At 58.6% G+C, this 14,240-nt stretch overlaps 7 protein-coding genes across 7 annotated transcripts; 4 read left to right on the forward strand and 3 right to left on the reverse strand.

Annotated features, from left to right (window-relative positions):
* Positions 1 to 213: 213 nt before the first annotated feature.
* Positions 214 to 2,298, reverse strand: MFIFM68171_01017 (uncharacterized protein; the record flags this gene model as incomplete). Its single annotated transcript, XM_071056439.1, has 2 exons — positions 214 to 1,257; positions 1,645 to 2,298. The coding sequence occupies 2 exons, from the start codon at positions 2,296 to 2,298 to the stop codon at positions 214 to 216; spliced, it is 1,698 nt and encodes a 565-aa protein (XP_070912540.1).
* A 1,648-nt stretch (positions 2,299 to 3,946) lies between these two features.
* Positions 3,947 to 5,492, reverse strand: COQ6 (Putative ubiquinone biosynthesis monooxygenase; the record flags this gene model as incomplete). The annotated part of the gene is made up of 2 exons (XM_071056440.1): positions 3,947 to 5,247; positions 5,318 to 5,492. The coding sequence occupies 2 exons, from the start codon at positions 5,490 to 5,492 to the stop codon at positions 3,947 to 3,949; spliced, it is 1,476 nt and encodes a 491-aa protein (XP_070912541.1).
* Positions 5,493 to 6,193: 701 nt separating this feature from the next.
* MFIFM68171_01019 (Activator of Hsp90 ATPase N-terminal domain-containing protein) lies at positions 6,194 to 6,772 on the forward strand (the record flags this gene model as incomplete). The annotated part of the gene is made up of 1 exon (XM_071056441.1): positions 6,194 to 6,772. The coding sequence occupies one exon, from the start codon at positions 6,194 to 6,196 to the stop codon at positions 6,770 to 6,772; it is 579 nt and encodes a 192-aa protein (XP_070912542.1).
* Positions 6,773 to 7,935: 1,163 nt separating this feature from the next.
* On the forward strand, positions 7,936 to 8,696 carry MFIFM68171_01020 (uncharacterized protein; the record flags this gene model as incomplete). Its single annotated transcript, XM_071056442.1, has 2 exons — positions 7,936 to 8,246; positions 8,330 to 8,696. The coding sequence occupies 2 exons, from the start codon at positions 7,936 to 7,938 to the stop codon at positions 8,694 to 8,696; spliced, it is 678 nt and encodes a 225-aa protein (XP_070912543.1).
* A 32-nt stretch (positions 8,697 to 8,728) lies between these two features.
* On the forward strand, positions 8,729 to 11,239 carry MFIFM68171_01021 (STE STE20 YSK kinase; the record flags this gene model as incomplete). Its single annotated transcript, XM_071056443.1, has 1 exon — positions 8,729 to 11,239. One exon carries the CDS (start codon positions 8,729 to 8,731, stop codon positions 11,237 to 11,239), a length of 2,511 nt encoding a protein of 836 aa, XP_070912544.1.
* Positions 11,240 to 11,829: 590 nt separating this feature from the next.
* Positions 11,830 to 13,248, forward strand: MFIFM68171_01022 (Threonylcarbamoyl-AMP synthase; the record flags this gene model as incomplete). The annotated part of the gene is made up of 1 exon (XM_071056444.1): positions 11,830 to 13,248. One exon carries the CDS (start codon positions 11,830 to 11,832, stop codon positions 13,246 to 13,248), a length of 1,419 nt encoding a protein of 472 aa, XP_070912545.1.
* A 146-nt stretch (positions 13,249 to 13,394) lies between these two features.
* On the reverse strand, positions 13,395 to 14,106 carry RET3 (Golgi-to-ER vesicle coat component; the record flags this gene model as incomplete). Its single annotated transcript, XM_071056445.1, has 3 exons — positions 13,395 to 13,873; positions 13,930 to 14,016; positions 14,067 to 14,106. The coding sequence occupies 3 exons, from the start codon at positions 14,104 to 14,106 to the stop codon at positions 13,395 to 13,397; spliced, it is 606 nt and encodes a 201-aa protein (XP_070912546.1).
* Positions 14,107 to 14,240: the final 134 nt, after the last annotated feature.

The raw sequence follows: 14,240 nt of genomic DNA on the forward strand, positions 1-14,240 counted from the left end.
GGACAATTCCTAGTGATCCTCTGCGTTAGGATTGAGGCTTGTTTGGTCTTGACTGTTCGTTGTCGCGCGAATCCTCAGACGGAACAAGGCGATGCAACTTGGGGAAGGGGGGGGGGGGGGGGGGGGGGGGTGGAAGGGGACTTACAGAAACAACTGGGGCCCCAGCTTTCAGAACGGGGCGGGGTGTGCCCCCAGCTCGGCCGGGTTCAAACTTCAAGTCGACGCCGAGTTTCGGCGCGGCGGCGGCGGCGGCTCCTCCTCGTCTCCGCCGTCTCGGTCTTCCCCGCCACAGTCATCGTCTCTGCCGCCGTCTCCGTCTCCACCTCCACCTCCGCAACCACCACCACCCTCGCTCGCACTGTAGTACCTCATGCTTGACCGCGTGCTTGACCTTGCCCCTTCGCTTTCGGTTCTGAGGCTTCGCAGTCGGCAGTTCCGCCAGCTGGGCATCTGGGGCTGGGCCGCCTCGGGGCCGGCGCCGACGGGGAGGCCGCAGACGGCAAGTGGGGTTTGCTGGTTGGGCGACGAGGTGATGGCTTGCCGTCCCTGGCTTTGATTTTGGTGTGCCACCTGCTGAGCGCTCGCTGGCGGCGCATCGTGGCTAATGCCGGGCGTCCTGTAGGGTCCCGGGCCGCTGGTCAGCCCGGGCACGCCGGGAACCACTTGGGGACGCGAGCCCCAGGGGTGGGCGCCGAACGGGATGGTGTCGGTGTACGTGGCGGGCGTCACGTAGTATGGGTGGGCAGGCGGGTGGTAGAAGGGGTGTTGTTGGTAGACAGGGTATTCGGTGTATAGGGGGTACGGTGCTAGTGCGGCAGTCAGGTTGGCACCGCCGGCCATGAATTGGTAGCCGGGGTACTGATATGTTTGCTGGGTAGCTGTGAAAGGGATAGGATGGTACGGAGCCGCGGTGGGTTGTAACTGTAAGGCAGACTGCTGCTGCGCGGAAGCTGAGTTTTGGGTCTGTGATCGGGAGCGGGGATCGGGCTGGACTCCGTGCCGGGTCTGGTTTTGGGAGGCGTGTCGCCTGTCGTGCCTGTGTCCTCGACGACTTCCCTCCTGGGTATTGTTTACCTCCAACCCCTGGTGCCCCCCAGTGAGCAAAGTCGGAGCCGGAGGCAGGTTCACTCTTGGAGTTTCACCACCTGCTGTGAACGACCCGAATATTCTTTCGATCTCGGCTATCCGCCGCGAACCGTCGTCATTCTCGCCATAGGGATCTCGAGCATGGGGTTCGTCTTGCTCGGTTTGCATCTCCTAAAGAACGGTATTAGCCACATCCTCCCCGGCAATTGGAAGCAAAGATAGGTACTCTCAGAGCTACCTAGCCGGGTCAGGGGGAAAAGGGAAGGGGAGGGAGTCTTGGTCATGATGTTACCATGCCTTGGCCGTATAGGCCAGCGGTGGTAATGGCACTTCTACTGGTAACATAATGACCCTAACTAGGCAGCAGCATGACCTACTTAGGCCATTATGCTGTCTAACTGGGCGTCATTATGTTACCGGTAGAGGTGCCAATGGCAGCGCTGGCCTATACGGTCTAGGCAATGACAGATACCGCCCCCTTCTCCTGCTAGGTACCGCAGTCACCGGAAAAGCCGGAAACTCAGAGGAGGATAAGCAACGTTGATAGATAGTACATACCATCTGGTGCCATCGGTGTACCACGTCTTGGTCTGCGGGTGTCAGTTCCTCATCTGGGATCTGTGGCTGGACAGAGCGGAAGTCGGCGTTGCAGCTGCACTTCCCAGCAGTGTGCAACGCGCGGTGGTCGGCCAGCCACTCTGCCGCGTAGAGACTTGGGAGGCGGATGGCCACGCGATGCTCACCCGAAGATGTGACCGCCTCGGAATAGATGGCGGGAACACGGCCGCTGCCGGTGCTGTGTTGGTTGCTCTCAGCGTATCCAGCATTTGACCCGGTAGCCGTCGGCGTGGAGCTGTTTCTATAGGACTCGTGATCGTCCGCAGTGAGAGTGGAAGATGTTCCAGTAGTGGCAGCATCGGTGACAGCCTTGCCACCGATTACCCGTGGGGTTGTCAGCAGACCAGGGAAGCAAACATCGCAACCGCAAGCACCTCGCTCATGGAGCCAGCGGTGCTCCCACTCGCGGATGAGAACCCAGCGGGAGTGCAGCTGGCGCTCGCAGGCAGCGCACATGGTCTCTGAAAAGTACTGCTTCGTAGGCTGGATGGCGCAGACTGGGAAGTTGTGCCCGGTCGTCGTCAAGGGACAAGGACGAACCACGCTGAGCGAGCGGTGGCCGCACTGGTAGGCGATGTATTCCTGGAAGCACATCGTGGCTGCAACTGGGTAGGGCTCTCTGCTCTCTGTTTTTTCAAACTAATTCGCTCTGCAACGGTCAGAGTAAGCCACGAGCGAAAGAAAAGAAGATGAGCACCAGAAACCATCGCTCGCTTGCGAAGTTCGAGGGGAGGTTGTAGGTTAATGGTGAGTAGGTAAAGAAGCGCAGAGGCAGGAGGGGGATTCGGCTGCCGGGAATCAAACAAGCTAAACAGATAAGGGCCTGTGTGTGCTTGTAAAACGCTGTAGGTTCGCACAAGGTCTAGAGTGCTCTCTCGTAACCTGGTTGGAAACAGATGATAGGGGAGGTTTGTATACAACAAACTCTCCCCCCGCTTCCGAAGCTGCCAGCAAAGCAGAGGATGTCCAGGTACGACAGGAGCTTGATGACGACTCGCTGACTGAAAAGCTAAGGACTAAAGGCTTCGAAGAAAACGAACATAGAGAGCAAAGTGGTACGAAGTGTGGTGGATGTTTGGCATCTGTGCGACGCTCAGGGGCTTACCTGGTTTTGGAGGACTGATCGAAATCGCGCGCCACGAGTGCGTGTCCGCTACGGGAAGAGTATTCTTGGGTAAATCTGGAGACGACCCGAACACCCGGGAAGATGATCAACCTTATCCTGCTGTCTCACTCTCTGCCACCACAGGATGGTTGTGCAACAGAGTGGTAGGACGGCCACGGTTTGCCCTGGTGAGGATCGAAAGCCGCAACGAGCCGTCTGGTGGTGAGTAAAGGAGCTGGAGTGCGTTTCGTAGGATGCTCAGGGAAAGAATATAGAAGAGGTTCTGCAGGTATCATAAAAGCCCAGAGAGGCTTCTTGGGAGGCTGGTATGACGGTCGCTTAGGAATATTGAATCTATTGTGTAAACTCTGCTTAATGGGTGCGCGTCGGCCCCGCCTGCTGCCCTCGATCTCGAGGTCGAAGAGGTCAACGACAGAAACTGGGTGGCAAGTTGCCGGTTTGCATACCAGATGCTATCGTGCCTCCTAGTGACACGGAAGCTAACGGAACCGCACAGAGCTGCGCGCGGGTCTGAACGGTAGAGGCTGTTCAAAGTTCTACCCTTGGGCCCTAGCCGTTATGGCTTCGAGTCAGGCTCTTTAGGAGTTTGCAGCTTCTGCAAAGGCGCGATGCCTATTGTTGTCTACTTCCCCATGGCGCCCGAGAGAACCTCGAAGCCGGTAAGGTGCTGGAGTATTTCGTACTTCGACTGGACGCCTTGGTCTCTCATGGCCAGTGTCTTCAGCTTCTGGACAGACTGGCCATAACAGCGGGCAGCAGCGTGAAGAAAGAAAGAGTGACGTGATTTGAAATGCACCGAGCACCTAGAGCGGGAATATCGAGGATATTAAAGAAAAAACATGCACGCTGCTCGCAGGGGGCAGAAAGATTCTAGCATGTGGCAGCTCATCCCATACATATCGTACGACCTCAACTGCGAGGGGCCACGATGCCAGTCATCAGTACAATATACCGAGGTTCTTTTGGGCAGTGCATGCCGTCCAATTGTTCAAATCTCTCCGAGAGAGTTCGATAAACTGCAGATGATAGATATGATACACGTGTAGACAAGTTTGTACGACCAGAAGGCCAGACGTATACAGGGCCACATGCAAGAAAACGCCAGAAGTTCGGCTGTTAAAAGATCTTGATCCCATTTCCGGCGGCCTGGTTCATGAAGAAGGTTTTCAGCGGCTCAAGGGCGTTGACGGCGCTCAAGCCCACAGACCTGAGCGGCACCAGTGGTCCGCTTCCAACCGAGTACAGCTTGTGGAGCTTGTCGCAGACCCCGAGGAGGACATGGTTTGCAGCATAGCGCTCGGAGACGTAGGGCTCTAGCGACATGGTAGTGCCGATATCCTGTCCGTGGCTGATGGCGTACTCGATAGTCTTGGCGAGGCTCTGCACGTCGCCCTGTCCCTGATTCAGGCCTTGCCCGGCAAGCGGATGGATGGTATGAGCGGCATCGCCGACGAGAGCCACACGCTCTCCGATGTAGGTGTCGGCGTGCCGCAGCTTCAGCGGGAACGAAGCGACGGTGCCTTCCTGGACACGGGTAACAGTCTGGGGGATTGCCCGGGGATCGAAGGGAGTGTGCCCCAATCTCCACGAGTACTCGTCAGCCTGTCCTGATTCCTGAGTATGCATATACTCGAGATCCGTCGGGCTCAGCCGGAAGGCAGCATTCACCATGGCGATGAAGTCCTTGGCCGACAAGCTCTTGAGCAGGGAGGCGTTGCGTGGCGTGGTCGACCAGACAAGCGTAGAGTAGTTGCCCGGTAGAGGAAGCATGGCGACAGGTCCCGTGGGGAGAAATCTCTGGTAGGCGATCTTGGTGTTGGCTCCGCCCCAGCCCTCTCCTTCGAGCTCAAGAGTAGCGACAACGCCGTGGCGGTTATAGTCCCAGCCGCGAGCTTCGATGCCGGCGAAGGCGCGTACGGGGCTGTTTGCGCCATCCGCACCGACTAGGAGGCGGGCCGAGAGCTGTTTGTCTCCAGCCAGGTGGACGACCGGCCATTCCCGCAAGTCTAGCTCCTCGGTCTCCTCGCCGTAGGATATCCTCTCCACCCTCGCCTTGTCGAAGATTGAGACTCCTCCCAGCTCCTCTAGCCGCTTCAGGAGCCCAGATGTAAGGTTGAGGTTCTCATTCATGTAGGCAATCGTAGTCCCCGAGGGAGGAGCTGAACCCGGGGCCCAGTCGAACTCGATCCGCGCACCCGTCACGCCATCCCAGACATGCATCTCCTGATATTCCTGCACTCTGCTGCGCTCCAGATGTGTCCACGCACCAATCTGGTCAAGAAACAGGGCCGAGGAGGGGGTTAGGGAGCTGCATCGGTTCGAGAACCTATCTGGCGGCAGCTTCCACGACCTGACCTTGGCAAGGTCTTGGGCCTCGACGAGAGCGATGCGAAGGTGTGATGTGACCGGATTCGCCCCTAATGGACCAGGTTGTCAGGTACCCAGCAGACCAATACGCAAACTACAAAGCACTGCAGAAGTACTCACGCAGCGCCGTCAGGAGACTGAGGCCTGCTGGCCCACCTCCGACACACACAACATCGTAGATATCGGGTTGAGCAGCCGCGGTCGAGTAGGCCCGCCGTAACCGTAGCTGTCTCCGGAAGCGCTGGGTGCAGCTCCGGCACACGTACGCGCCCCGTGTCCTGACCAATGCATCCATTTGGCTGTGGCAACAGATCCGCGAAGCTGCTGGTGTCGACAGATGAAGTCAGGACTTGGCGCCGCAAGCTCCACCAATCTCTGACCAGATCTTCAACCCTGTATACAACCTAGCATCGTATACAACCCTAACCCTTTGTACGCATACGCAGATATAAGTTGCTCGTCGTTCAAACCGAGCAATTGAACGAATCAAGCTTAGGAGGATGATGTCTGTGGCCTAGCGAGAATGGTGTTCCCAATCTCGAGCTCAGCAGGCAGCTACATGGGGGTGCTTTTGTTTCATGGTTCGTACGAGGCTGAAGCTTGGTTGCTGTTTCACAATTGCTCCCCTCATTCGCATCCGCGCGAGACTGGCCCAAACTGATCTGTCTTGTTCTATGCAGCAAATGCAAAGGGCGTGCTATAAGACGCTGCTCGTATACAAAGCTGTACGAGATCTAAACTGTATCAGATAACTTCTTTGCTCCCAATTCCTGGACATTCACACAACCAACACAAGGACACCCGTACGCATACAGCCGTCTTCTTCCCCCTCTGTCGTGTCAAATTTTGCCCGCGGACCTACCTTTGCAACCGCAGCAAAAGAAATAACCCAAAGATGTCCTCATGTGAGCACCGCCTTGGTTTCAGCCCCTCACCCGGCCTCCTTACTCACAGGACGGGATTCAACCCGTGCAAGTTTTCACCTCGACAGCTAAAATGGTCCACTCCTCCCGCCTCCCCAAAGGCACCACCCGCTCCCAAGCCCTCGCCATGCTCTCCGACTACGAGTTCTTCCTCTCCTGCGACCCGCACCTTGACAAGTTCGAGCCCATCGCCAACCCGGAAACCGAGCTCAGCCCGCCGCCCACCCTCCCGGACTCGGTCAAATCCCAACTCCGCCCGCCTTCGCCGTCCCAGTCCTCCCCACCGGAAACTGCATCTGACTCGGCACCAACGCCCGTATGCTACCGCGTCACCGACATCGTGCACGCCATTCCTGCGGGGATATGGGATACAAATGTGGTGAGCACGTACGAGTTTACTGGTATCAGAGACGGGCTGTTTGTGAGAATTAGGAGTCCGCTGTCGGTTGTGATGGACACCTTCTGGGAGGTGAGGGAGGTTGGGGGGGAGGAGGGGGATCAGGGGTTGGAGTTGGTTGAGGACTTGACGATTCGGTGCTCGAGGTTGCTGGTCGGCATCGTCAAGGGGCAGTGCGAGGACGGGTGGGAACGGATTCATGCGAAGATGATTGCGAGGTTGGAAGGGGAGGTTAAAGGTGAGGGTCAGGGTTAGCTATGAAGGTTCCCCCCTTGCTGGTTGGGCCGGCTACCACATGCTTGGGATTTTGCTCGGTCTGCTGATGATGATTGGGAATCGGAGCATCTGATGCAAGATGAATTAATAAATCGTGCGTCACTGGGAGAGGGAATGGCGTGTTGTTTGCATCTCCCCCGCTTCTGGTGAGGAATTGTGCTACCCGTACACGGCCGTCTAATGTCCAAATGTATCGTCCGAAGTAGGGGATGCGGCCATTGACAGGAGTTGCTGCACACGTCGACAAAGCGCCATGTCACTCCGAGATTTTCCGCATCTTCATCCAGAACGATCTTAGAAGTACCGCTGCGACGCTAGTCCTTCTGTAGCACGGGCACTGACACTGACACAACATACATGGGACATCGGACAACAGATTGGAAGTGTCTGCCAAGTATAGGGATGTAAAAGCTACAGCATCAAGGGGATAGTAGAAAACATGGATGACGATCCCAGATACGTGTACATATCATGGACATATAGCTATCGCAAGTCCCATACCTCTCCTCGAGGGTTTTAACAGGGCTGGGAGAGCAAGGCTGGCAATAGCCTCATTAAATGGACATGGGAAGTTCCGTTCTACAGTGAAGAGGCGACACCTGCCGCGCGGGTGGGCAGCCCGTATGCCACGTGCTAGCCGGGGTCGTGATTGGTTGATCTCCGCCCGCGGGTATTAGCGTTGTTTTAGGCTTCACGACTCGACGCCCCAAACCTGTGATCGGTCAGCCCCTGGATCCAGTCCGCGTCCGCTAACATCAACCACCAAAACCCGGACCTGATCTGAAGTCGACGACGACCTGAACTTTCCCGTGAATTAAATTTCCAACCTGTGAAGCGCTTCACAGCGCTAATTGAGCTAGATACGGCCTGGTCTGATCCAGGCGGTCGATGCGTGAAGCGCCATTGGCTGCGCTGGAATTGGGCGTCCCGGTCCCGCTGGCGAGGGCAAGAGTATAAGTTGCGGCACTCTCTCGGCGGCTGCAGCAGGTTTGTTGACTGTTCTTTCCCCTCCTTTCTTGATTGAGTGAGTGGACTTGAATTCGGTGTTCTGCAGCCTCCCGACCCCCCATACTCTATCCTGCATCCCCATTGTCAAGCCTCCTAGTCTGCCAACAGTACGCTGGGAACAAGGGCTAATATCAATGGATCAGCAACGCCCAAATTACCCCTGGCTTCCTCTGGCCTGGGCAGCCAGAGGACAGGGAGCAGGGCAGGGCGCAAGGCAGGGAACCCCGTCTCCTGCTGCCCAAAACGACAACGAGGAGAGAGGCAGAGACGTTGCCCGTGGACGCCTGATCCCACTCCCTATATTCCCCCAGGGTCCGGCACCTGATCGCCCACTCCCCCCTATCCCGCAAGAGCAGACCCCGCCGCCTCCTCCGCCAGGCCTGTCCGTCGCGGAACGCGAGGTAATCCTCCACTGGATCCACGCGACAGCCTTTCCTGAGGACTGGCAAGTATTCCTCATTTTCTCTAGGTTCTGATTCAATGGGCTCCTTAATCGACGCTGGCCACTCAGAGCTAACCATGCCATAGCGAGCCGGCTGGTGCTCTTGGAGAGGACGAGTATTTCGAGGAGCAGGGCGGCCAAGTCTGGGTTGAAGATCGTTCGGTCCCCTCCGCGCCGAGAGATAGAGGCAGCACCTCACTCAGGGACTTGTTTGAACTCATCGAGATCATCGAAGGCAGGTGTCTGTATCCAGAGCTCGAAGCTCCCGCGGAAGAGGAGGAAGACGACGAGGACGAGGACGAGGACGAAGACGAAGAGAACGAAGAGGACGAGGAAGGGGGTGACTTCCAGGACACTTGGCCAGCCAGGCCGCCCTCGGAGACCGGACTCGGACTCTGGCTCGCCGCCAACAGGAAGGCGTTGGCCGGCAAGAACCATCCCTTCACAAACTAGCCAGTCCCAGAGACTGGGCTTCGCCGGTCACCATGGCGAGCTTACAAGTCCGTAACCCGGACTTCTCCACCTCCAAGCAGAAGGCGGTGGAAGATGCGAAGAAGATGCAGGCGATTGTCGAAGACGAATGTAACAAGGCAGGAAAAGAAGTGCCCCCTTACTTACTCCAAGAGCTCATCGGAAAAGGAAACTATGGTCGGGTCTACAAGGCTACCGACCTGAATTCAAAGCAACTAGTGGCTATCAAAATCATCAACATCGAGGAGAGCGACACCCTGAACCCCAAGCTCGCCGACACGTACAGCGAGTTCATGAAAGAATTTAGCACCTTGAAGCTCCTCAGCGACAGCGGAGCGAAAAACATCAACCTCACCCTCGACGTGCTCCCCGTGGGCCAGGCTATGTGGATGGTCACCGAGTACTGCGCCGGAGGAAGCGTGGCGACCCTGATGAAGCCGACGGCACCGGGTGGTCTGCAAGAGAAGTGGATCATCCCCATCGTGCGAGAGGTGGCCGAGGCCGTCTACTGGGTACACAAGGAGGGCATCATCCACCGCGACATCAAGTGTGCAAACGTGCTGGTCACCGAAGCAGGCAGTGTTCAGCTGTGCGACTTTGGTGTTGCTGGTATCATCGAGTCGAAGCTCGACAAACGCACCACTTTCATTGGAACCCTTCACTGGATGGCCCCAGAGTTGTTCGACCCGAACCCTTCCTACAGCACGCCTGTCGACATCTGGGCGTTCGGCTCACTGGTCTACGAGCTCGCCTCCGGCCTTCCCCCGAATGTCATGGCGGGGTTTAACATACCCCAGCTGGGCCACTACATCAAGGCTCACTTGCCTCGGTTGGAGGGCGACTCGTACTCGGAGCAGATCAAGGACCTCGTGGCGTTCTGTTTTGTCGAGGACCCGGCGAAGCGTCCGACCATTGAGGAGATCCAGCGGCATCCCTACATCTTCAATACCAGCGCCGCCTACCCGACTTCTTCGCTTGCCAATTTGGTCAAGGCCTACAAGCTCTGGGAGGCCCAAGGCGGCATCAGAAGGTCTCTCTTCGCGCCTGTCGGCTCGCAGGGGCCGTCAGATTACCCAGCCGAGGCTCTGGCCAATGACGAGTGGAACTTTAGCACCACGGTCGACTTTGATCGGCAGGTAATGGACACGGATGCCCGGGCAGTCTACGACGTCTACGGATCCAACGTCGAGTTTGAATTCAACGAACCGACATCGCGGCCAGCGAAACCCAAGCAGCGACGTCGGCTGCCGCCTCAACTCCAGCCGGTCAAAGCGCCCCTAGAAAAGGTGTTTGACCCCAACACCATCTCCAATTACGAGGACAACTCGCGTGCCTACTACGGCAAACCCCCGCCTCCGCCGGCATCGTCGACATCGGATCTTCCGCTCCGGGATGATTCGCTCCACTCGACGTTGCGAGAGTCGCTCATCGACCTGGACGCATCGCTCCACGACGGAGGCGATCTTTCTCAGTTTGTGGACATGGCGACCATCCGGGCCGGCATGCAAGCCCCAAGCGACTCCGAGTTCGACGACGTGACCGACTTTAACAAGCCGCCACTGAGCGACCCGGCCGACCTAAACATCAACCGCCGGACGCAGGACTGGAAGTTCCCGGCCATGGCGCCCCCGGCGTCGGCCAACCCGGAGATGTCGCGGTTCCCGTTCCACGAAGAGCGGTCCAGCGGGCCGGGTTCCAACGGTCCGCCGCCTATGATCCACCACCCGACGGACCCGCTCGGCCTGCTCGCAGAGCCGTACGACCTCGTCTCTGCGAGCTCCCAAGACAATCGCATCTCCGTGGGCAGCCTGATCGACCTCGACGAGAGCCTGGCCATGCCCGAGCTCACGCGACCGTCGACGGCAAATTCGGACGTGGCCTCGGTCACGGGCTCCGACATTGGCGGCGCGAACCCCTTCGAGCTAGAACGCCACGCCTCCTTCTACCAGCCGTCCCAGAGCGCAGGGCGCGAGCCGTCCATCTACGTCTCGGACGACAGCGAGTTCGCCCGTCTGGCCAAGACCCCCGAGGACGCCCAGTCCGTCATCACCGACTTCGCTCCGTCTATGACCAGCTCGGCGGCCCACTCGCGTGCGGGCAGCTACGACGAGGACGGCTACTCGACGACCGATTACGACAATGAGTACCTCACGATGGGCATGAGCAGCAGCAATAGCAGCGTTAGGCGGGGGCGCAGAGGGCGGACGCATTCGAGCGTGAGCAACAGCATCACGCAGCTGCAGCATCCCAGGATTGCGGCGATGAACGGCGCTGGCATGGGCGCGGGCATGAGCATGAGCATGGGCATGGGCATGGGCATGGGGATGAGCATGGAGTCGCCGTCGGGTGTTCCGGCGCCGCCGTCGGCTAGGGTCATGCAAGGGATGGCCAGCCGGGAGCAGGTGCGCGAGGATGTGATGCGCTTGCTGGCGAGCTTCTCGGCACAGTTGGGGGCTACGAATGAGTATGTCTCTTCGCTGCCGGTGAGGACAGGGCGGAGGGGGAGCGAGACCTATGCTGGGTAACGGGGGTTCTATGCGATGCGTATATGGCGATGCCTTATAGATTCTGGAGGAATGGGATATCACGGGACACGGCATGGCAGGCAGGCGGTGATTTGGCGTTGGAATTTGCGGTGGCGAGATCTGGGATCTCATAGCAGCCACCTATTAGCAACACGTTTCTTGGATGAGCGTAAATTAAGTCGTAGATTTCAATGCATCTTATGAGTTTATCATCGTCCTGGCTTGATTTCGGACCGGCGCTGTTGCGAGGTAGTGGTTGTGGGAGTTGAAGTTGGGCAGCAGCGAGGTTCAGAGCTCAAAGTTGGAGTTATGAAAATTTCTCAATGAGTCAACTTGAACCTCGACATACATAATTGCGGCTACCTTCGACACCATCCGACAGCTGCAAGCGGCTAATAACCTCACCCAATTAATAACTGAAAATTTCCTGAACCATCAAGTTGGCGGGCCTTTCAAACCTCGGTTTTTGTGCGCGCTGGCCCGCTGCATCCAGTTCCTATCGGACGTTGAGCGCTCGACTCACACATACGCTTACTGCTGCACGTTTTACAACCTCCCGTCCCACGCATGCCGCAGCATCGATAGCAACGATGAAAACACGGATTCTCAAAGTCCCACTCACCGGCACCAATGAAGCTGCCCTCGGCCGGTGGGCCACCCTCCCGGACGGCACCCGCGACCTCAGCAAATGGGAGGTCCCGTCCTCATCCTCATCATTCTCATCAGAAGACGAGAACCCCGTCCTCGGCCCGCTCCGTGAAGCAGCCCACCTCCTCCGGACAACCTCCACCCCGGTCGCTTTCCCAACGGAAACCGTCTACGGCCTCGGCGCCGACGCCACCCGCTCTGACGCTGTCCGGGGGATCTACAGGGCCAAGGGCCGCCCGTCCGACAACCCCTTAATCGTGCACATTTCCGACCTGGACATGCTCCGCCGCCTGCTGCGTCCCTCCCCACCCTCCCCGGACCACGTAGGAGGAGGAGAAGAGCAAGACGACGACCCCATCCCAGCGATCTACCGGCCGCTGATCGCGCGGTTCTGGCCGGGCCCGCTGACGATCCTGCTCCCGCTGCCGCCGGGGACCGCCTCACGCCCGCGCCCGCGCCCGCGCCCCCTCACCCTGGCGCCCGAGGTCTCGGCGGGGCAGCCGACGTTTGGGGCGCGGCTGCCGGCGTCGGCGCTCGCGCGCACGCTCATCAGTCTGGCCGGGGCGCCGCTCGCGGCGCCGTCGGCCAACGCGAGCACGCGGCCGTCGCCGACGTGCGCGCGCCACGTGCGCGACGACCTGGACGGCCGCATCGAGCTGGTCCTCGACGGCGGCGCCTGCGCCGTCGGCGTCGAGTCCACCGTCGTCGACGGCCTGTGCTGCCCACCCGTCGTGCTGCGGCCCGGCGGCGTGGGCATCGAGCAGCTGCGGGAGTGCCCCGGGTGGGAGGGCGTGGAGAAGGCGTATGGCGATCAAGCGAGTCCCGCCAACGGGGTCGGGAAGGGGCCCGCGCCCAGGGCGCCCGGCATGAAGTATAAGCATTATAGTCCGCGGGCGAAGGTGGTGTTGTTTGAGGCTGGGGATGGGGCGGGTACTGGTGCTGGTGCTGGGGAGGGGGTGGGCGAAGAGGAAATGGAGCGGGTGGTGGGTGGGAAAGGCGGGGGAGTCAAGACGGTAGCGGTTATTAGGACGGGGAGGTGGCCTGTTGCTGGGGGGATGAGGCATTCTGGGGTGAAAGAGATTGTCCTGGGGGAGGTTGTGAATGGACAAGGCGAAGTAGGGTTTGTAGTCAAGGAGGGCTCGCTTCTCGGCGCGGGAGGAACCGAGACGGTGGCGAGGCTGCTGGATGTTGATCTGGGAAAGGATATCAAGGGAGTCGCTCACGGCCTGTTTGCTGCGCTGAGGGAGCTGGACAGGCTGCGGGCTGATGTTATCCTTGTGGAAGGGGTCAGCGACCGAGATGATATTGCTGCGGCCGTCATGAACAGGCTTAGGAAGGCGGCATCCGAAATTAGAGCTTAGATAGACGGCATTAGACGGTCTCGCAGGAGACGGATCAACACTTGGTTTTCTGCTACCCGATGATACCTGGCATGCCCGGCCTTTTTCACATAAAACTCCATTTCAAGTCATAACCCTCCCACATCTAATAATAGTGAACCCCTCCCTCACAAACCCTGCCGCAACCAATCCGTCAGCTTCGCCTTGCCTAGCTGCGCCAGGTTGTTGACACCCTGCTCGCTGAACGGATCGATGCGGCTCAGGTTGACGTCCTGCGACGGTGCCTTGCTGCACCTCTGCACGATGATGGTCGGGTCTGTCTCGAGCACCACGCCGTCGTCGCAGATCTCGTCGATGGCCAGCGACACGAGGTCGTAGTTCTCAATTATTGTCCGCTTGTCGACCGACTGTTTGAAGAGCAGGTGCAGGCTGTCCCTAAGCGCCAGCAGCACGTTGTAGAGCAGGATCTCGTTGTCGTCGAGGCTGCCGACCACATAGATGGCCACGTCCGACTCCATCTTGTACAGCACGATCCTGTTGTCAAAGAGCAGGATGTCGCCCGTCTGCTTGGCCGTCTTTTGGAGGAGCGCCTTCTCGAAGCGCGTTTGCGCCGTCTTGTCGGGGTAGGGGTTCTGCGATGTTGGGGCTATGCTGCGGTCAACGTGGGCGTCTGTATGGGGAGATACTACGAGCTCCTCATACCACCTCCAGCTTGGTTGCTCGCAGTCTGGTGCGGCGGGGTATAGTACTTTGCGAAGATGCGCGACCCGTCTTCACTAGAGAGAATTACTATGGCCGACGTTAGCATGCGCCTGTGCCAATTGTACGGTTATACGCACATATAGCGTTCACGCTATACAGCGACATTCCCGGCGACATCTTGGCTGTTTATTCTCCGACAGGCTCAGAAAATGCTGAAGAGACGGCGGCTTTATTTTGGTCGGCGCAATTACAGGCGGGTAAGGTGTGCTGGAAGCAGTGATAGTGGCCTGGCTGGTGCGTCCTCTCTCGAT

This window comes from Madurella fahalii, assembly GCF_045866475.1.
Source record: "Madurella fahalii IFM 68171 DNA, scaffold_1, whole genome shotgun sequence".
NCBI classification, from domain to species: domain Eukaryota; kingdom Fungi; phylum Ascomycota; class Sordariomycetes; order Sordariales; genus Madurella; species Madurella fahalii.